At 44.4% G+C, this 23040-nt stretch overlaps 1 protein-coding gene across 1 annotated transcript in view; it reads right to left on the bottom strand.

The window, feature by feature from the left end:
• Nucleotides 1–23040, bottom strand: part of PARP12 (poly(ADP-ribose) polymerase family member 12) — a 39006-nt gene that overhangs the window by 2804 nt on the left and 13162 nt on the right. The window contains exons 5-10 of the mRNA XM_047096856.1: nucleotides 21199–21322; nucleotides 16021–16216; nucleotides 12269–12410; nucleotides 8882–8978; nucleotides 2592–2667; nucleotides 690–820 (exon numbers count right to left, since the gene is read on the bottom strand). Of these exons, the coding sequence (XP_046952812.1) occupies nucleotides 690–820; nucleotides 2592–2667; nucleotides 8882–8978; nucleotides 12269–12410; nucleotides 16021–16216; nucleotides 21199–21322 (766 nt within the window). The remainder of the gene's footprint in view (nucleotides 1–689; nucleotides 821–2591; nucleotides 2668–8881; nucleotides 8979–12268; nucleotides 12411–16020; nucleotides 16217–21198; nucleotides 21323–23040) is intronic.

Below are 23040 nucleotides of genomic sequence, written 5' to 3' on the forward strand. Positions count from 1 at the left end.
CATGGACCAGGGAAAGAAGGTGAACAGCGGGACTGGAGTGAAAAGGCCTCCAGCGGCTTCTTGAACTCCCAAAGCAGACCAGTCCTTGGAAAGCAGACCTACTTCTTCTTCAGCACCTTGCTTCTGCATGGAGCTCAGCTGGGGGAACTGGAAGATGCTGGTCAGTGGGGGCCACCCCTTTCCCCCTCTGTGTGCTACCCTGATTTCATCACTGGGCCCCAAATACAGAGGACACTGCTCCAACCCCCTTTCTGGGGACAGGTCAGCAGGTTCCCAGGCCTGCCACAGTGACCTGCTGCAGATCTCCTCTCAACAAAGCCAAGTCCCTAGGTGCCCAAGAACATGCTAGTCCTCGGACACAAAGATGAGACCCCCATTGTGTGGCTGTCAGGACAGCATCTCTCTAACTCCTCAAGGTGTGGGTGGCTTCCATTGACCAGTCCCGCTGACTTTCAGGCAGAGAGGCAAGCACTGGCCTTGTCACTAGGGCAGCTTCAGTCCCTCGGCACTGAGGGATGTGCCAGCACTGAGCTATAAGGATAGTGAGACGGGGAGGAAAGTGGGGACACAGCTCTGGCTGCCATCTCAGATTGTCCCTAAAACCTAGAACATGTTTGGCAAGCAGCTAGCTACTGTGTATGTATCAGAGGGACGGTCACCAGCCCACCAAGAGTGAGCCCCCAACGCACCACTGGTAGACTTCCCAGAGGGCCAGATTTTGGACTCGCTCGATCTTCTGAACAAAGTAGAAAGGCAGTGTGCGGTTAAAGAGGTTCCAGACCTTCTGATATTCATCCGATGCAGAACTGAGGGCAATCTTCTGCAGGGAGCAAATATTTTTTTCTCTGTTATCATCAAAGCAGAGGATATACATCAATCCCTTCTCAAGGTTGCTCATAAAACACCAGAACTGCCAACAAGCCCAGATAGTGATGACCACCCTCCCTTTGCCAAGAGGTGTAGTGTCTCCAGGCGTGAGATGTATGCAAGTTGTGGTCACTTCCCTTTTGTCCACTGTGAAACCCTCCTGAAGGACAGGCAGGTGATGCTTACGTCAGCACCACCCTGGTGTCCCCAGGACATCCCTTCTCCTCCTCTGTACCCACACAGGGCAGACTATATAGCCTCCAAGACCAGAACTGGTATCAAAAATGTGGAGTGCACACATCTGGGAGAGAGGGGGGCCAGCCCTGTTAAAGCAGGTACAGGCTTATGGGCAGCAACGCATCAGGAGCTCTCAGGCTGGCAGACAGACGCACATCAACTCAGGAGCACAGGGAGACTTGCAGGGATGCTGCCTGGCTGCTGCGTCCTCCCAGCTGAGTCCACCTCTCCCCTAGTGTCTTGCTCTGAGGAACAGTACTCCCTATGGGCCAGGAGATTCCTAACCAAGGGCAGCTGACACTTACACAGCGACCATCCACAAATTCCCACACCTGAAGCCTGCACCTAACCAGCCTGGCTCTGCGAGGCTTGGCCCAGTGATAGCCCATTTGGGGACCCGTGAGGAATCCCTCTGTAGCATGCCCTACCCTCACCCTGAGTGCCGTCTGAATGTCCATGGGCTCCTGCAACAGAGAAAAATTCTGACTCTGGTTTCCCTGGTCGCACCCCAGGGAGGACACCAAACTCCTCTCCCCTGAGTGTGGAACCAGCCTGCCCCTTCCAGACCAGACTGTCAAGGGCTCCCATACCTGTCACAGCCTGCATCTCAGCCCCACAACCAAGCACTCCACAGCACGGCCCAGATGTCGCTCCTGCTTCCCAACACCTACACACGCCCTCTATCCTGACCCAGGCTCTCTCCCTAAGAAGTTTCCATCGACCTGTATGCTCTGCCCCTACCTCTGCCTGTAAAAGCACCAGCCATCATTTAGGTGTGGACCCAGTGACATCTTCCCTGCTCCCCTCGGTACAGACACCTCGTCCTGCGGTGCTGAGTGCTGCTGTTCAAACTCGCCCAGCCCTTTACACGTGTGTGTGCGTGTGCTGCTGGGGTCTCTGTGCTCTGTCCAACTCAAGAGGAGTCCTCTCAGGGCAGAGAGCTGGTCTGCAGTGCTCTGCAGGAAGCCAGCAGCAGAGGGCAGTCTGAGGGCCACACGTACACAAGGCAGTCGGACAATGGCATGAGCACTCCACAGAACTCAGTGTAGCTCCTGTTCGCTGGCAGGCACTGCATGAGCCAGGTGAGTCGCTATTCCTGGTCTTCGAACATCCGGCACCTTTCAACAGCAACTCCCCCTCTCCGCGTCCCTCATCATACTTAAGTCCTCCCCTGGTTTTGTTTTCTTGCTTTGTAAAACTAATACGTATTGGCCGAGCAGCTGTTAAGCCCCTTATTTCTGCCCTTCCCAGAAATTTCTAAGTCATCATGCTCCATCCACAATACATCCTCTCCCCTCGGGGCCACAACCATCTTCTTGGTGGTCATCCAGGCTTAAAACCCCCTATACCTGAAAATAACAAAACCCGACAGAACTCTCCCTTCCTGCCCCAGCCTGGCCTCATAGCTTCCTCAGTGGTGGAGTCAGTTCACTCACTAGGTCACAGAACGCCCTCCTCCACAGACCAAAACAGTGCAAGTCCCATACCTTGAAGCCAGGGTCTGGCAGGGCCGAGGGGTCCCAGTGGTCTGGGATGCTCTTTGGGCCTTGAAACTTGACACTGCTACAAAATGTAAACAAATATCATTTTGTGAAAGCAGGTAGAAGGTAAGGAAGCACCTAAACACACACTATCCACCATGTGGGAGCACTCTACTTTGCCCATGTGGCCAAAACGCAAATGATAAGGCACAAGGGATCCATTTCTCACCTGTATCCCAACTCTTGTATGAAAGGCAGAGAATAACTGATTAGAGCAGCCTAAACTCTCATCATTTTAGCATTCAAAGAGCTCTGCAACTTTTTCCAAGCAGCCTCAATTAGGTGTAATTGGCATACAAAAACATTTTTAAAAACATAAAATCTATGTCAAAACCAATTTGGCAGCAGAAATTTGATTGAAACTGCTAAGAGGTTGGGGCGCCTGGGTGGCGCAGTCGGTTAAGCGTCCGACTTCAGCCAGGTCACGATCTCGCGGTCCGTGAGTTCGAGCCCCGCGTCGGGCTCTGGGCTGATGGCTCAGAGCCTGGAGCCTGGTTTCCGATTCTGTGTCTCCCTCTCTCTCTGCCCCTCGCCCGTTCATGCTCTGTCTCTCTCTGTCCCAAAAATAAATAAACGTTGAAAAAAAAAAATTTAAAAAAAAAGAAACTGCTAAGAGGCTACTTATGGTCTGTATATACCCTACTTAAATTGACTATGCTTTTTTTTTTTTTTAATGTTTTCTTGAGAGAGAAAAGAGAGAGCACACAAGTAGGGGAGGGCAGAGAGAGAAAATCCCAAGCAGGTTCCATGCTGTCACAGTGCAGAGCCCGACTTGAGGATCGATCCCACAAACCATGAGATCATGACCTGAGCAGCTATCAAGAGTCAGACACTTAACTGAATGAGTCACCCAGGTGCCCCAACTATGCTTAATTTTTACTGCTGCAATATTAGCAAGTTTAATTACAGGTCTCACATAACACCAGCACCATAGGATCTTCCAAAAAAGATAAAGAAAGATGGAGTTCTAAAAGGCACATGGCTCCCCCCACCCCGCCACAAAAAACTTAAAAAAAAAAAAAAGACACATCACACAAAGGGTCTAGGAACAGGGACTGTGAAGCTATAATTCCAAATTTTTCTGACTCCTTTTCAGAATGGTCTGTTCTTCCTACAAAAGATATTCCTTCTGTTTCCACTGGCATAAGACGTACCTTCATCCTAAGCCTCAAGGAACTCCCACAAATAACTTTCCTAGGAAAACAGCACAGTTTAAAAATAACTAACCAAGGTCCCATGAGCAAGAATCAGCCAGAAACAGACCATGAAGACCAAAGATGCTGAAATTAGGAGGCAGGTTATAAAACAATTATTCTTTCTATGTTTAAAGAAATAAGAGAAACTTTAAAAACCTATGTAAGGAGCTAAACTATAAAAAGATGAAGATTTGAAAAAGAATTAGGAGGAACTTCTAAATATGAAAGATACACTCCCTGCTAGAAGTTTGAAGGACAGGCTTATGAGCAGGGGAGACCACCTGAGAAGGGAAGAAAAGAGTGAGCTGAATGAGATGCTAAGTGGTAATTCAGAATGTGGCCCCACAATGAGGAGGTGGAAGATGTGGGGAAGAAGCTGGGACACAGAGAAGAGGGAGAGACAGAAGGCCAGAATCTGCTTGGAACCTAACCGAACCTCGAAAAAGAGAGGAGAGAGGAAAGGATGGAGGCAATCTTAAAGAGAACAAAGGAGACTCGCTGACACATAGGTCTAAGAAGCCCCAAGAATCTCAAACAAGATAATAAAAGCACATGCCCAGCCTCACCAAGGTGACAGTGCATGACAGCAAGACCAACGAAATCTGCAAAGCAGAGGAAAACGAGGGATTCTGGGAAAGAAACTCCAGTTAGACCGACTGCTGATTTCACAAAGACAGCAATGGAAACCAGAGGACAGTGGAGTGACCTCTTCGGCATTCCAGAAGAAAATAACCACACCCCAAAATTCTACAGCCAGTGAAACTATCTTTGAAGATTGAGGGCAAAATAAAGATGTACTCAGGCAAACAAAAACACAGAATTTTCCAACAGACTCATCTAAGATAATTTGAAATTACAAAGTGGTAAAATGTGAATAAATCTAATGAAACATTCATAGTATAAAATAACAGTACCTCAAAGTTAAAAAACAGAGGAAGATAATGGAATCAGGTATATGAAAGCCCTTATATTAGTTGATACAAGCACAAAGATACAGACTTGACTCATACCTAAGAACACTTATTATAATTTCTAAGGTGGCCAAAAAAAATAGTTATACAATGTATAACTCTTCCAAACTAGAAGGGAAAAAAAACAAAATGACAAAAAATATCCACAAGGAGGCAAGAAAAGATAAAATAAGACCCAATCACATGAATAAAACATTTTTATGGAGGATATAAGGACAGTAAGGAGCTAAACCGGATAGCTGATGTGTAAATGCCATTTCGAACTTTACGTTAAACTCTTGTATTATAACTGTGGAATGTGGAGATCATATTCTGTGACCCTGTCATTCACATAAACAGAGAAGTTGTATCTCTTTTTATTCATTTATTTTGAGATTGAGAGATCTCTGAGCATGCATGATCAAGAGGGGGAGGAGCAGAGAAAGACAGAAAGAGAATCCCAAGCAGGCTCCACACTATGAGCACAGCACCCGATGCAAAGCTCAAACTCATGAACTGTGAGATCATGACCTGAGCTGAAATCAAGAGTCAAACGCTTAACTGACTGAGCCACCCAGGTGCCCCAAGAAGTTGTTTCTGAAAGCGACCTACTCTAATAGTCCCACTCTGCCACAGAGGCCCAAGCAGACTTGGTTTCTAGAGTTACAACATCTGGCTACTGTCACATGGGTTAGCAGGAAGAGCCACAAACTTCACTGCATGGACACTGACTCTTAGCTTATGCAGCAGAGAGATCCTAAATTGAGTCACATCTCAGTTTGAATTTAACCAAAATGATCACTATTATTTCTGATGTGTGGTGTGTTTGTGGCCCCATGAAAACAACATGATGGTGACAATAAAAGACATCCAGTCTCAGAAAGGAGACAGATTTTTTCCAAACCGTATCTAAGGTAGTCTCTGGATAGGGAAAGAATCAAAAATAAACTTTCAGAAGTAGAAGCAGCCACAGTTAACTGAACTCTAAATCCAGAAGCAATACACAGAAGACATGGGTAAATTTCACTAAAAAATAAAAAATAAACATTTCTGCATGGTAAAATATTTCATACACAAAGCTGGCAAATAACAAACCAAGAAAAAAGGTTTGCAATTTGTATAAGAAACTGAGTGATGGGGCACCTGGGTGGCCCAGTCAGGTAGGCGTCTGACTTCAGCTCATGTCGTATCTCACTGCTCCTGAGTTTCTGAGTCCCGCATCAGGCTCTGTGCTGACAGCTCAAAGCTCGGAGCCTGAAGCCTGCTTTGGATTCTGTCTCTATCTTTCTGCCCCTCCCTGACTCATTTTCTCTCCCTCTCTCAAATATAAATATTTTTAAAAATTTAAAAGAAGAAACCGAGTGAGCTCTCCAAAAGATAAAAGGCTCTTAATATTTACAAAATATACCAAAAGTCTGACAGAAAATTGGACAAAAAGACAAACCATCCACAGAAAAAGGCAAATGGCTGTTACAGGTTAGGAAAAAATATTAAACCTCACTCGTAAGAGAAAGCAAATTAAAATACACTGATATACCCTTTGCCACCCACGAGAACAGCAAAAGTCCAAGAGCTTGATGTGAGGCAAACAGGCACCTCAAGCATCCTGGGGCAAGTGCATAATGGTCCAACCCCATCAAGAGAAACCTGCATTTACCTTCTAGGGCTTTAACCTCCATGAATATGAAACAGCACATACACCAGATCATCCATTGTGCCGTTACACTTGTGACAGTAAAAAATCTAAAACAATGCAAAATAAACCTCTAAAAGGAACAGACTAAATAAACGAGGGTATATACAGGTGATGGAGAGCCACGAAGACAACAACAGATTTCAGAAGACTTTAACGTCTTCTGACATTGAAAGGAAGTAATTATTTTTAAGTGGAAAAGAAAAGGTACAGAACAAACAATACATTTAGAATGTTACCCTTAGCACAAGAAAAACCAGAAAACACTGTATATGCATTTGTTTATTTTTGCAAAAAAAAAAAAAGATAATAAAGATAAACCAAAAACTTATACAAACAGGTCCTCATTACGGAAACACTGGAGATAACAGCAGGCAGGATACGGACCACTGAGTGTACCTTTTGCTTGAATTGCTAATACCTTTCCCCTCTATCCTGTATCAAACTCTCCTCTAAATGACCATGCTCCACAAATACAACCACTGAAGTCCATCTGTGAGACCTAGAAGAGCCAACAGAGAAACTACCAGTTCTCCATGAAATGGCTAACAACACTGGCTGAAGTCTCAGCTTAAGCCGTGACACACCCGAATGTAACTGGTACTATAGTATCTCTTGCCAGCCAGGCTCCTCTCCCCCATCATGTGGCTGCGTGGATCGGAGAGAAAGGACCCCTTCCCCAGCTCCAATCCTGGCACATCTGCACCAAGCCTAAAACTAGTGGTTCAGAGGAAGTCTGATCAGAGCAAAGCTCATAAATATACCCCCATCAGCCGCAGAAGGGCATTCTCCTGCTCTGAAATGCTTACAAGGCAGGGCGCTACCCTAATGGCTTCTGGCAGCTGTAAGGGAACCCACTCTGAGGATGAAGCTGGCCTGTTAGTGCCTTCAAGTATCCGTTTTTGGTTTTTTGGTATCCCATGAGATTCAAGTCCTGAAATACATGGATTTTTATTGATCTAATTCCATTAGTTTTCTATTACTTTAATATTTTAAAATACTCAAGTTTAGAATTCAACTAGTCAACTGAAAATAAAACCTGATGAGCCAGGTTCAAGTCTAGACTGATCACAACTAACAGCCTTATAATTGTGTATCACCAATCTCCTACCTACAAAGATAATTCTCTGGTTCAAAACATTTCCCAAGTAGTGGAATATGGATGCCAGGAGTCAAATTGCTACAGGTGACTTGGCATCAGAACTGCCATTCATTCATGATGCAAATGGAGAACAAAGAGCAATGTGCTTTTATCACAAGCAAAAACCATAGTTCACTATCAATAAAAAACTCTGGGACTAAACACAAAAAACCCAAAGAGCTACTGAAAAGATCCCTTCCAAGTTATAACAAAAGAAAGTTACATGAAGATAGAAACAGAGAGAAAATATTAGGAGTGATATTATTACTATTTCTTAACCATTCTCTCAAATCAGTCTAAAGTCAAGAACTTTTTTGGTTTCTGGAAAAATCTGCACAAGAGTACCTTTATGACTCAGTAACATTACTGGCACACTTAAAACATATGTTGTGTTTGCTTTGTCACTTTAATGCTTTATTAAAAATTAATTGATCTGGGTGGCTCAGTTGGTTAAGCGTTGATTTCAGCCCAGGTCGTGATCTCACTGTTTTGTGAGTTTGAGCCCTGCATCAGGCTCTGTGCTGACGACTCAGAGCCTGAAGCCTGCCTCGGATTCTGTGTCTCCTTCTCTCTCTCTCTCTCTCTCTCTCTCTCTCTCTCTCTGCCCCTCCCCTGCTCATGCTGTCTCGCTCTCTCTCTCAAAAATAAACATTAAAAATAAATAAAAGTTAATCTGGTAATTAGTATAATACTCTAACGTTCACCTCTCTATACCTGCATTATATTTTATACTCTTGTAATACATGCTAATATTTCTCTATCTGAAATGTGCTAGGTGTACCCTGATTTTTCAGATTCATGAACTCTCAGACCTTTTATAGAACACTGATATTAATACCAGCACTCTGGCATTCAGTGAAGGAAAGTACAAAGGCACGTGGAGGAGGGGCGCCTGGGTGGCTCAGTCGGTCAAGCATCCGACTTCGGCTCAGGTCATGATCTCACGGTCCAGGAGTTCTAGCCCTATGTTGGGCTCTGTGCGGACAGCTCAGAGCCTGGAGCCTGTTTCAGATTCTGTTTCCCTCTCTCTGACCCACCCCCATTCATGCTCTGTCTCTCTCGGTCTCAAAATAAATAAACATTAAAAAAAAATTTTTTTTTAAGAAAAAAGGTACTTGGAGGAGAGCTAGGCAGAGACGGGAGTGTGGGCGCTTTCGGTTATGGAAGCCAACAACCCTCTCACTGTGCTGGCTGGTCTGAGTAGGTTTTCTGTACACGCAGCACAGCGCACCCCAACTGACACACATGCCACCTACCAGGTTTGCTTCACCTTCACCTCCTGGGGAGACACGTATTTGGGTCTCCGGCAAACCCTTCTGACCGTGCCATAGACCAGGTTTTTCTGAACAAAGGCTGAAAAAAAAAAACACCAAATGTATATACGCACACAGGACAGCAAGGTTTTATAAACACAACTAAATGGGCTGGAAAACTAATCCAAATGTGTAGTATAGGATCAGTCTGCTAAGAAATAAAGCAATTTTCACATTTCAAATATCCATAAAGAAAATAGGTATCCTTAGGAGACTGGGTTTAATGAACACACGAATGATGAGTAATTGACATAACAATTATACATGAGTACTTTTAAATTGTTCCTTCCAATCTTGTTTAAACTATTATTTTGCTTAGCAATTATCCCAATTATATCCCAGCTTGGATATAAAAAAGCTTCAGCCCAGCCTGAGACTAAATTACTACATCTTAAGCCAGTGGGATTTAGTTAATATAATAATTTTACTCTTATGACTTTTTTTCTTAATTTGACTAAACTGATTCCATAGCAGTATTAAACCTTTTAAACCTGTACCATCTTTAATAAACAAAATTCTTGCCCCATGCCCACCCCAAAACCCTCAGGGTAATCCTGAGGGTTGGCGGCGGGCGGGGGTGGGGGAGGACGACACTGACCCTCAAGTTGAAAAATCACAAATGCCTATGAGCTAGATTCCATGTCCTTACCCACCAGGAAAACCCTGTCAAGTCTTACTTTCTGAACCTGGAGTACAAAAACAACTTTTTTTCATTTAAAAAACACTTAATACTAACTTGTAGGTGTCTGTAACTTACATTACAGCATTTGAACCTATGCTGCGTTATCACCTAGATGTGTGTCCCTCATGCTGTAGCCCAGGAGGTCGTCAAGAGCAGGCACTCCTTGGGGGTCCCCCACATTCTAATCAAGAACCCACAATCCAGACATGGCTACCACTGCCCCCATTGTTGTCCACCACTCAACTCCCCATCAATAATTAGCACACTTACGTGGGTTTTTATTGGCCTGTTGACTGACATCATGATAAATCTGAAATGGGCTTTCACTAGTGAAATGATTCAAGATATGCGGACTGGCTAAATATATGTCAGACCCACTCCCAACCCTCCCTTGGACAGGGAAAAATAAGACATTTTCTCTAACTTACATTACCAGGGATACATAGGCTGAGTCCCTACACAAGCCTGACCTTTGGGATTCTACCCATCTGTTGCCAGCTAACAGTTGTCAGAATTCTGCCTCTGGAATCTTGGCCCTGGCAGTGGCCTTGAGCAGCACTTATAACAAGAGTCCCTAAAATGACAATACTGAGTCTTCCCCCACCACCTCCCTGAGGCTTCCTCCTCCCCCCTCAATCCTACAGTACAAATCATTTGACCTATTGTGTGTGTTTCTTAAATGTACTTGTTTCCTAATAATACTTAGTTCATAAATGTGTCTGGCAGATTTGGGTCCGAGACTTGCTTTCACTACACCTCTCAGTGAGGCAGTGAGACGGGAAGCTAACTCATCTCAAACTACTTCTGTGGTTGCTGTTCTCCACCATCAACAAAAGTAATTCTCCTTACTCGCATGAGCCTGGGTCAGTCTGGGGTGAACTCGCTTCTTCCTGCAGTTTGCAGAAAACTGCATTTGTGTGCTCTTTCCCACCCTTAGCCTGATTTTCTGTTACGTCCCCTGGGGCTGTGGCCCAGGGTGAGAATGATCAAGGTTGCATCTGACATTTCTGGTTTTGATATTTTCCAGATACTTAAGAACAGTTGCCAGCAGCAGTCAGATGGGTGCTAGCCGTATAGACCTGATCCTCATGGAGTTGGCTGTCCCCTTTAGTGTATTTGTACCTATCAGACCGTGGACTGCAAACCATCTGATGTACGGCTAGTGTTCTCCAGCAGAGACTGAAGGCTGGTAAGCAGTTCTCATCGCAGAGCAGAAGAAACTTTTAAGTTCTCTGTAAGGGCAAGTCGAGGGGGCAGCGATTCTACCTTAAGGAAGAGGATAAGCCCCACAACCACAAGAAAAACAACTGGCTAACAGCAGGCAGGTAAAGTGATTTTAGGATAATTCACCAGACACACTTTGCTGCCCTTTATCCAGAAGAAGGTCCATAAAAATAGAGAAAACAGTAAACCATATTTAAATGAAGGCCCAGTTATTCCCCTTAAAAGGACTGAACATTCAGAAGGATTCAGAGTTTAAAATGTGAGTAATGCAAGGGGTGCCTGGGTGTCTCAGTCAGTTAAGCACAGGGCATGATCTCGCGGTCTGTGGGCTGAAGCCCCACGTCAGGCTCTCTGCTGACAGTGCACAGCCTGCCTCAGATTCTGTCCTCTCTCTCCGCCTCTCCCCAGCTTGCACTCTCTCCCTCTCAAAAATAAACATTTTAAAAAAACAAATGTTGGGGCACTTGAGTGGCTCAGTCAGTTAAGCATCTGACTGCGGCTCAGGTCAAGATCTCACAGTTTGTGGGTTCGAGCCCCGCATCGGGCTCTGTGCTGACAGCTCAGAGCCTGAGCCTGCTTTGGAGTCTGTGTCTCCCTCTCTGTCTGCCCCTCCCCCACTCGCACTCTGTTTCTCTCTCAAAAATAAATAATAAAACATTTAAAAAATAAATAAAAAATAAGCAAATGTAAGGCAAAACTGAGTTAAACACAGCTGGACTAATAAATCCAAAAGAAAACGTCTTCAGAGAAGCTACAGAAAAAAACTAAAATTTAAACAAAGGAATTCTCCAAAATCAGTCACTACATGAACTGGCCAAAGAGTATCTGGCCTGTTTCTGTCTGTCTGCAAAGGCAACCAGGACAAGTCACTTAAAGCCCAGTGTCAGAACATCTGGAGCACAGGATAATCTGCTTCCCAGCAACTTTTAATGAAAGTGTGCACCTAGCATGTGTTTAATCTGCAGCCCACCTAAGCCACAGGTGCCTACGGAGACAACGACATGGAGCTGCCATTCGAGGGAGGACACAGCAGAACTGCTATGACAGGAATCAGGGACTCAAGTTAACCCTTAGACCAGAGGGACTCGTCGTCCATGGCCTACAGGCCCACCACCACGGCACGCATGCAGACCACCCCCATCCCTCCACACTTCGGGCCCCTGTCTCCATCTCGGGGTCCTCTCTCACCACCCTCTCCCCAGGCAACTTCTCTTCCATCCCACTGGGTTGGCATCATCTGTTTACAGATCTGTCTCCCATTCCAGATGTGCAGCACTTCTGGAGCAGGGACCACCCTTACCACCCTTTCCTTTTCTCTCCTGGCCCTCAGTGTGCACATGGACCTTTTCCAGGGTGCAGGTGGAGAAGGCAGAGCCAAAAGATGGCCAAGCCCTGCTGGGTGGGGGCAGCGGGTCAGGAAGTACCTTTGAAATCTAACTCATATTTGTGCTTTCCAGCCTGGAACTTCAGAATGGCTGCCTGGGCATCAGACCCAGGTGCACAGTATGCCAGGTAGGCCTTCTCCAAATCGCTGCTGCAGACGGTGGTCACGGGGTGCTCCATGCCCTACAAGGGAAAAGCCAGACGCCTGGTGAAGCCAAGAACCTACAATGATGAGGAAAGCTGCCGGGTGCTACCCACACCACACTGCAGGCATGACCATGGTGCATATTCGTGTCATGCGGGAGGCAGGGGAGCCGGAAGAGAAGAGCCAGGGAGTAGGGGTGCGGCAGGAGAGGGAGGCACAGAATAGAAGCCAGCACGAATGCCTCCAAAAGCTGCCCAGAAAATGAAAGGGAGTAAATGCAGATCCTGGCTAACCATACCAAGATAACCAGGATGGCAGCAAAATAAGACACAGCATTCACTCCTAAGGGATGACACCTCCATTCAAGGGAAGGTGAACACCAACACTGAATTCTCCAATCCGCATGAAGGGATGGCCTGAGCATGGCTGCCTCTTCTCTGCCCAGTCTTGTACCCACCACCCTGCAGTCAGAGCTTAGTCTTCCTGTTTTCTTTTTCTGGGCCCTTGGAGAAGCTCTTCTGCTTTCAATCATCCATTTTGATCCCACAACTTCTATCCAACTACCTCCAAGCTATCTAAAATTTGGGGATGGACCAAGCTTGAATTTTGGCTCCTTCATAACTGTGACAAGTTATTTCAACCTCTCTGAACCTCCACTATCTCAACAGAACAGGAAGAAAACTTAAATCATACTCCTATCATGATTCCACAGTGCCATCCCATCCTCAAAGGACTAGGAAAATAATTAAAATAAGGCCTGCAAAGCACTTAGCACAGTGCCTGGAACAAAAAGTAAAGGTGCCACAGAAATATTAGGAGTGTATCTAGATACATCAGTCTCAAGTTCAAAGAATCTGGTCTGCAGACAGACGTGGAGAGACCACTTAAGGTGGCCACTAATGTCAGAAGAATGGAGGTGTGGGCTGGACCCTGGGACACCCCAACATTCATGAAGGAGGGTGGAAAGAAGAAGCCCATGAAGGAGACTGAGGAGGAATGAGACAGGAGGGTGAGGAGGGAGCGGGCAAAGGCTGCAAATGCCACAAGATTTGGCACCTGGGCCCACGGCCGTTTGCCAGCTTCTATGGCACAGTAAGGGCTGTGTCTGGCAAGGTCCCACGTCCTGCCAGCGCTCCATGAAAAGTGGCTAGATGAACAAGTAACAGGAACACAAGTTAGATCCTGGAAAATGAAGGAACGAACAGGGGTCTTTACTTCCATGTAGAGATGAATGGGTTGTTCAGGCCCAAAAGGGTGAGAACAACTGTAGAGGTTTTAGATCAAGGCAAAGCAGATCACAGGAAAGGGTGCTAACTCAAAAGGTCTATCAACATGAGCAGCTTGTTGAGAATGATCCAAAAAGGATACAGGTCAGGGTAAAGCATCCTGGAGCCCAACACCTCAGGGACATTGAGTTTAATGCAGGAAAATTCAGTGGGCCTGGACAGTAACACCTTTATACACAAGATTAGGTTATGGACTGCACTATGCCACCTCCTTTTCTGTAAAAGATATGCTGAAGTCTTAACTCTAGTACCTCAAAACTTGACTTTATTTGGAAACAGAGTCACTGCAGATGTAGTTAGTTGAGATCATACTGGAGTAGGGTGGGCCCCTAATCCACATAACCTATGTCCTTATAAGAGAATGGCCACGTGATGACAAAGCAGAGACTGGACTGAAGAACCTACAGACCAGGGAAGCCACCAGAAGCTAGGAGGAGGCAAGTATGATTCCCTACAAGCTTTAAAGGGAACATGGCCCTGCTGACACCTTGATTTCGATTTCCAGCATCCAGCTGTGACACAGTAAGTCACTGCTGTTCTAAGCCACCCAGCTTGTGGTACTTTGTTATGGAAGCCTTAGGAAATTAATATAGGGTGGAGGTAATTTGGACTGAAATTTGGCTGTACCTCCTGAGCTTGGGAAGAAAAGAACCTAGCTTTCTGAATCAAAAGAAAATGGTCCTAAACTGGCCATTAGCAGAAAACTAAGAAAGAAATCCAAATACAGGATGACACCAGAAATGTACGGGAAAGAAGAGCTGGAGTTGACAGGTCACCCTATGAGGCAATTCAGCCAATGGTACCAAATGAGACCGCACAACCAATAACCACTGAATTCACACACGTGCATCTGCGCCCCACCATCACGTAGCACATCTATGATACCCAAATCAGGTCATTCCCAGAGATTCTCAATGTTCTAAGTGAAGTTATACACTCTGACTATACGGAGTAAATGAAGAGCAGCATAGAAAAAAAAAAAGGTAAAGCCCTGAGTGCGGGTTGTTTGGAGGAAGAAGGCCCCCACTTCCTAAAGTTGTGATAATGCAGTTTGCCAAGTCACCTAGAGAATCCTACTTTTTCACCGGATGCCCTTAGGGTCTCATGTCATCTCATTCAGCTCCCCGAGAAGGGGAACACACCACAAAACAAAAACGTGAGAGGTAGTCACATTTGCTAAGTGCTTTTCACCTGCCATGAGTTCCTTCATCAGGTCACCAGAGAAGTTCCATCCATGGAACATAACCAGCCCCTCATTCTATCCCCCTCCTCGATACCAGGCATGGCCTCTCCCCTCCTGCTCCCGACCAAACCGAGAGCAATGTTGGGGAGCCTCCCTGAACATATCTGCATGGCAAGGAAGGAGAGGGAGATGGGTGGGAAAGAGGGCAGACAGAATAGCCAATGAGGAAAGGCTGGCACTGCAAGAAATGGAGAAGTGTATGAGGGCTAAAGCAAGGCCACTGCTGACAGTGACCATGTCCAACTCAGCAGTGGCCGTGGGGCAGCAATTACTCTGTCCTTCAACCCACCAACATCTATGACCTGAGAACTTGCAGGGTACAGGCAGAGTCTTCCACACAGGGCACATGTGTGGCAAAAGAGAGACAGAACTCCCTGCTCTCATGGAGCTCTCATTACAGGGTTCCCAGAGAAAAAGATATCCTAGGTGTAAGTCAAAATAAGAAACTAAAGCTTTAATACGGCCTTATACAACACAGAAGAGTACAAATGTCTATCAGACCACATATCCCAATTTTCATTTCGGAAAGCTGTTCCTATAGAAATGGTGACCTCCCTATACTTGTCCCTTTACAGGCGCCCAGAGGGTTCCCTTTAATGTGATCCAGCCATGAACATCTTCAAATAATTGACAGCAACAGTTATCAGATCCAGATTCCAAACCAATACCTGAAATAAATCAATTTTCTTACACTTGCCCACGTTCTATGAAGTTGCTGCTACAGAGAAGTCAGAAGCTAGTTTCAAAGGGCCTTAAAGTTTATTCTGCAGCTACACAAGTCTCCTATACACACAGACACTTGCTTTGGAGCTATCTGTTCAACAGTTAAGGGAGGCATCTTTCTATCCCATGTAACAAAACCAATGAAGAAATGTCCTCTCACTATAATTTACACTAGGCCATGTTCTCATGAGGCCAACAGATACCTAATCATACAGAAGAACTCCCAACTACCTAGTTTTATCATAATTCTCCCCAAGCAAGTGAGTCACAGGAGGGTTTGGGGCTCTTTGTCTCTATCAAGGACTCCCCAGAACAATCCTTGTGCTCATGTCTGAAATGGCTCCTCCATTGGGGGCCCTCAGGAGAAAACACCTGTCCTCTTTCCATGACACTTACTTGTCTTCCATACTCCTGCCAAGAACCAAACTCATCAGTCCAGTACCAAACCCAGTCAGTGGTGAGGATGAAGTGTGGAGGTTTAGTAACCGAGGAGGCCGTGGAGAGGCGGCGGGCTGGGGCAGCACCAAACATCATGGAGTCAAAGTCTAGACAATCAAAGTGAAAGTTGCTGGCTGACTCAGCACAGAGGATCCTGCAAAGGAAGTGAGAGGTAAACTGAAAATTCCACCAGTCAAGCGAACACTCAGGTGCTACCTGTGGTCTTCTAGATGCTCAGCTGGTAGACGTGAACATCAATGTGACACGTACCTCAGGGGGGAAAAATGTTTCCAAGTGGGGGGAGGGGAGTACAAGTTGGTTCTTATAAAAAAAATTTTGGGGGGCGCCTGGGTGGCGCAGTCGGTTAAGCGTCTGACTTCAGCCAGGTCACGATCTCGCGGTCCGTGAGTTCGAGCCCCGCGTCGGGCTCTGGGCTGATGGCTCAGAGCCTGGAGCCTGTTTCCAGTTCTGTGTCTCCCTCTCTCTCTGCCCCTCCCCCATTCATGCTCTGTCTCTCTCTGTCCCCAAAAAAAATAAATAAATAAATAAACGTTGAAAAAAAAAAATTTAAAAAAAAAAAAAAAATTTTGGGGGCGCCTGGGTAGCTCAGTCGGTTGAGCGGCCAACTTTGGCTCAGGTCATGATTTCACGGTCCGTGAGTTCAAGCCCCACGTCGGGCTCTGTGTGACAGCTCAGAGCCTGGAGCCTGTTTCAGATTCTGTGTCTCCCTCTCTCTCTGACCCTCCCCCTGTTCATGCTCTGTCTCTCCCTGTCTCAAAAATAAATAAACATTAAAAAAAAATAAAACAATAAAAAATAAAAATAATTTTTTTAATTAAATCAATAAATCTCAGAGGCAAGATTGATAAGAAAAAAAAAGAATATTGGAAATATAAAAGGTAAAAATTAAAAATGTCATAGACACTAAAAGAGGTATTATAAGCAAGTGTATGACAATTAGTTTAGCAATAAATAAAATGAACAAACTCCTCGAAAAATCATTAAGTTTACCAAAATTGACTCAAGAAAAATAGAAAACCTGACTGGTTAGCAGTTTAAAATCTTCCCACAAATTAAACATTAGGCCTAGATACTCTTACAGACACATGGTCATTCAGGAAAAAAATTATTCTAACTTTACATAAATTTTTTCAGAAAACAGAAAAGAAACCATCCCAATCTCATCTTCATGAGGGTAGACACTTAAGATAACAACCAGATCAAGACAATATGAAAAAATTATAGACCAATCTTACTCAAATATGAATGCAAATATCTTAAGTACTGGCCATCAAAATTCAGCATTGTGTGAGTTGAGTATGTGTGTGTCTGTGGGGGGGGGAGGGGAGAGAGAGAGGAAGAGAGGAGAGAGGGAGAGAGAGGGAGTGGGAGAGAAAGGGGGGGGGAGAGGGGGCAGAGGGGGAGAGAGGGAGGAGGGGGGGAATAAAAAAGGATGAAATTAAAATGCTATTCACAAATATTAATGTCTAGATAGATATCTGGAATATATAGATAACTATACAGATAATTCAAACATTACCAAGAGAGTCCTCTGAGTTCAGATACCTTAGTAAAGTTGCAGATACAACAGCTGACAAAAGTCAATTGCATTTCTATACATCAGCACAGAGAAAAATTTTTTTTTACTGGGGATGTAACGTATAACATGACGACTACAGTTAATGCTATACGGTATACTTAAAAGTTGGTAGGAGAATAAACTCAAAGTTCTCATTGTCAGGAAAAAAATTGTTTAGTAACTATATGAAGTGATGGATGTTAACTTATCCAGATAATCATTTTGCAATATACACATATGTCAAGTCATTATGCCGCACACCTTAAACTTCTAGTGTTGAAAGTCAATTGCATCTCAGCACAACTGGAAAAAAAATTAAATCTCTAACAAATGATATCCAAGACCCTAATGGAGAAGTTATAAAAACCACTGAAAGATATTTTAAAAGATTTGAATAATCACATGCTACCATGTATATGAACAGAAAAATCTCAGCATCATTATGGTGTCAGTTCCCCAGAAATGCCAAGTCAATGCAATATTAATTTCAAAAATCACAACAGCGATTTTTGTGAAAACCAATGACATTTACAAGTTTCTAGGGGCGCCTGGGTGGCTCAGAAAGTTAAGCATCCGACTTCGGCTCAGGTCAAGATCTCACGGTTTTTGAGCTTGAGCCCCGCGCTGGGCTGTGTGCGGACAACTCAGAGCCAGGACCCTGCTTCGGATTCTGTGTCTCCTCTCTCTGCCCTTTCCCAATTGTTCTCGGTCTCTCAAAAATAAATAAATGTAAAAAAAAATTTTTTTTAATTTCTGAAGAGGAGCAAAAGACCAAGAGCCCTGGCAATTCAAAGAAAGAGAAGACAGGGATTTGCCTTACCGGATGCCAACACTTAAAGCTCCACTAGGTCAAGACAGTGTGACACTGAAGCAGAGACAGACCGACCAGTGAACAAGAAGAGAGGACCAGTGGGTGCATTCGCTGATCCAGTGCCTGACACAGGTGGCACTTAGAAACAGGTGCAGAGCTGGCCTACTTAAACAAGTGATATTTGGCACACCAGCCTGAAAATAAGCTATAAAATGTGTTAACACTGCCAAATTGGGCTCAGTTTTGATGGGTTTAAAAATAACTGCTAGAAATGGATGATGGGAATGACTGTACAACAATGTGAATGCAACGCATGCCACTGAAACTACACTTAAAAATGGTTAAGATGGGGCACCTGGGTGGCTCAGTCAGTTGAGTGTTTTACTCTTGGTTTTAGCTCAGGTCATGACCCTGGGGTCACAGGATACGGCCCCGTGCCGGGCTCTGCACTACGTGTGGAGCCTACTTAGGATTCTCTCTCTTTCCCTCTCCCCACTTCTCTCTCAAAAATAAGAATAAAAATAATGAGAAGAAAAATAAAAAATAAATAAAAATAAAGGGGTGCCTGGGTGGCTCAGTTGGTTAGGCATCTGACTTTGGCTCTGGTCGTGGTCTCAAGGTTTGTGAGACTGAGCCCCGCACTGGGCTCTGCGCTGAAGGTGTGAAGCCTGCTTAAGATTCTCTCTCTGCCCCTCCTGTGTTCTTTAAATAAATAAAATAAAAAATAAAATAAAATTAAATTAAATTAAATTTAAATTAAATTAAAATAAATTAAAATAAATTTAAAATAAAATAAAATAAAATAAAAATAAATGGTTAAGATGGCAAATTTTATGTTACGTATATATTACCACAATTTTATATTTTTTTAATTAAATATATTTTTATTTTATTTTTTTTTTAATTTTTTTTTTCAACGTTTATTTATTTTTTTTGGAACAGAGAGAGACAGAGCATGAACAGGGGAGGGGCAGAGAGAGAGGGAGACACAGAATCGGAAACAGGCTCCAGGCTCTGAGCCATCAGCCCAGAGCCTGACGCGGGGTTCGAACTCACGGACCGCGAGATGGTGACCTGGCTGAAGTCGGACGCTTAACCGACTGTGCCACCCAGGCGCCCCTTAAATATATTTTTAAAAAGTAGTTTTGCCAAAACCGGTGATTCATCTGCGTAAGAATGAAACTGGACCCATATTTCACCACCTGCAGGATAAAGATTAAACAGTCCTTAAAACGTTAAGATTTTTTAAAGAAAATTCAGAAAAATTTCCTTACAGTCCTGGGATAGGTAAAGATTTCTTATGACTCAAAAAGTAAAAGCCGTAAAGGAAAAGACGGATAAATACTTATCTATATTAAAATATACCATAAGCTGACAGGAAGAGTTTATCTTCAACGCACATTTAATATCCAGAAATTTAAAGAATTCCTAAAACTAAATAAGTAACTGAACACACAACCTTCCCCTTCAACAAAACAGCCAAACTACAAGAACAGACATTTCATAGCAGAGGAAGCTCAAGTGGCCAAGAAACAGGTGAAGAGACACATTACCTCATTAGGACCCAGAGACCTGCAAATGCAGATGCCACGTGCCACTTTAAATCCCCAGGCTGCGAAACGTTCAGATGCAAACAATACCAAACGCTGGGGACACGGTCACCACAGACCGAACGGGTGTGGAAAGTGGCACAACCATTTAGTGCCACCGGGCAGAGCTGAAGAGGGAGCCAGCCTACCTCCCAGAACTCTCATCCCCAAACGTCAGGCCTACAGAAGCCCGCTCGCACGCGCACCAGGAGACAAGCAGAGACTCGAGCACAAAGCACTGAGAGAAAGACACCAGACGTGGTGGTAGAGCGTATGCTCCATTCAGACAGGGTTCAAGAACAGGCAAGACTAACCTGTGGTGACAGATGTCCAAACAATGGTGGCCTGGGGGTGGGCACGGATGGGAAGGGGACAGGAGGGGACTTTCTACGGTGATGAAAATGATCTCTATTTGGATGAGAGTGTTACATGAGCGCATGCATTCATCAAGACTCACTGAACTACACGATTAATATCTGTGCACTTCCCTATGTGTAAATTCTGCCTCAGAAAAACAGAGAGAGGGGAAGAGTCAGCCAATGCATCTTCCCAAGGGGAACCATTTGTTCCACATACTTCCCCAGCAGCAACAATTTGCACACAATTGCACTCTTAGCACAAATTTATTTTTTCCACCTTAAAAACAGTGGGCTTAAATTCTCTTCATGGCAACATATTTTAGCAAGTTCAATCCAAGATATGGCGAAGTATTTGAAAATAAGGCTCCCCGGACTTCCCCATTCATTCTGAATCAACTAAGTGAAAACACTGGGACACACACAGAAAAATTAAAAAGTTAAAGGCTGAATAGTAAACAGCAGTTCAGCTGCATGACTTTACATGCAAAGGCTAAAATTTCACAAACGACTGCTTCTCGCTTTTCTGCATTAATCAATGTGGATATATGTACACAATCAATCCCAGCAGCTAGTAATTCAAAACTTATCTGGTACCACCAGTTCCTTTCCCCATAGCTCCTCCCTGAAGGAGATAAAGGCACCAATCCACAGTTTGAACAGTAACTTCCAATTTCCAGCCCAAGCTGTTTATTGGGGTGTGTGTGTGTGTGATCAAACCTAAACTCTGTTGTGTCTAAACTTCCCACACTGCACACAAAAGCCCAGTCACAAAGCAGACACCAGTAATGTATTTCATACCTGTCTTTTCTGGGATTGCTATATGCCTCTTCAATAAGCTCCATTTTGTCCAAATCCTTCCATTTGCCTCTGTCCAAGAACTGCCATCGATATGGCAAATGGAAATGAACTTTATTGCACTTATCTAAAATAAAAATATTAAGAAGTAAGACATCTTGGCAATACATAGCATGACCCAGGCCCATGGTTCTCAATGGGGGTGGTAATGCCCACTGACCTGGGAACATTTTGGAGATCTGTGGGGGCATTATTTTTAGTGCAGTCATACCTGAGCATCTAAATACTGAAATACTGTGTATTTTATTATACGCACTTCCGTTTTACATCTCCCCTTTTAATAGGGCGTTACATCAATTTTTAAAAATACGTATGTTGGCAGGTAACATTACATTTGAATTTCATCTCATGAGCAAAGAAGCTGACCATGAAAAGGTCAATCAGACTGCGGGAGGCAGTGTGATCACCCATTATCACTATCCATGTAGCATGTGGACAGGTAGCAGTCACACTAAAAACTGAACCAGATTCATCTCTATTAGAAACCCATCCAAACCCCGATGCATCTGACCACAGGCAGGTCAGCAGCGTGGTTCCAGCCTGCTTTGATCTTCTGGCTGCTAACATACTTACCACCTCGACACATCCCCACATCATCCCTGAAGGTATTTATATACACTGCCCTGCCCCTGCCAAAACACACAAAATGGCCCAGGTCTACAGTTTCAAGCCAGGTGCTCCCCCTACATCTTCCCTGTGCACCCTGGGACCTCTGTCACTCCTAGCACATTCTGCCTGCCTCGCCTTGGCTCATGCCAGCCCCTCACCTGCAATGCACCTGACACTTTTGTTACTTTTCAATATCCTATATGAAATTCTGGTACATCCCCACCGAGGAAAGGCACACTGGAAAGAAAAGCAGCAGCAATCTCTTTGCACTCTGATACAGACCTACTTCCAAGGTATATGTTATTAGGTAGAATGATACACAAAAAGGTGCAGAACGCCTCTACTTGGGTAAAAAGGTAGAAAAGAAAAATGAGAAATACTCTAAATACATATACATACACATATTATTCCTTGCAGAGGGGAAGTTGGTAGCCAGGGACAAAGTTATGAGGAAAGACTTGTGTTGTTTTCTTTTGAAGTTTGAACCACAAGAATATATTCCAAAAAATTAAATGTCTAGTTAAGTGGGAAAAGATACAAAACAGTGTGCACAGTGCACCTACGTGAGAAGGAAACTGATCAGACATATATACTTGTGTACATATAAAATCTTCATGGAAGGATAGTCAAGGAACTGGTAATAATGACTGCTTCTGGAGGGGATCTGGGTGCTAGAAAAAAGAGGTGTGAGGGAGACATTTCTTACTGGCTGTCCTTTGTACATTTTTAACTCATCTGTCAAAATATTAACAATGAGGCATGGCTAATTTGACACTTGAAAAAAAACTTTCTAAAATTGTATGCAGGCTTTTCAGGAAAACATATCTCAATGCCACTTCCTTCCCACAGGATCTACAAAAGTTACCTTGGTCCAGGAGGACCATGGAGGAAGGTGGGCAGGCTGCCTGAAGGTGTCAAAGGCTAGGCCTGATGCCAGGCAGACAGGACAGACAAGAGCACCCAGCCAAGACTCAGGGAACAAGAGACACCTCAACCCAGGAAATCCCCTCCAAGTTCACCAAGGCTGGATTCAGCCACTCTGGGGACTCAGGACATCCTGACTTGTCCAGAGTTACAGCGTGGACAGCTCATACCAAGCCAAGAGACCTCTTGGACTCTACCAGGGATATGCACAATACAGTAATAATGAAGGGCTCAACCTGGATAGGTAAGAGC

Source organism: Lynx rufus, unplaced genomic scaffold, assembly GCF_022079265.1.
Source record: "Lynx rufus isolate CCGP_SWC_20201006 ecotype Redwood Valley unplaced genomic scaffold, mLynRuf1.p SCAF_4, whole genome shotgun sequence".
In the NCBI taxonomy this organism is placed as follows: domain Eukaryota; kingdom Metazoa; phylum Chordata; class Mammalia; order Carnivora; family Felidae; genus Lynx; species Lynx rufus.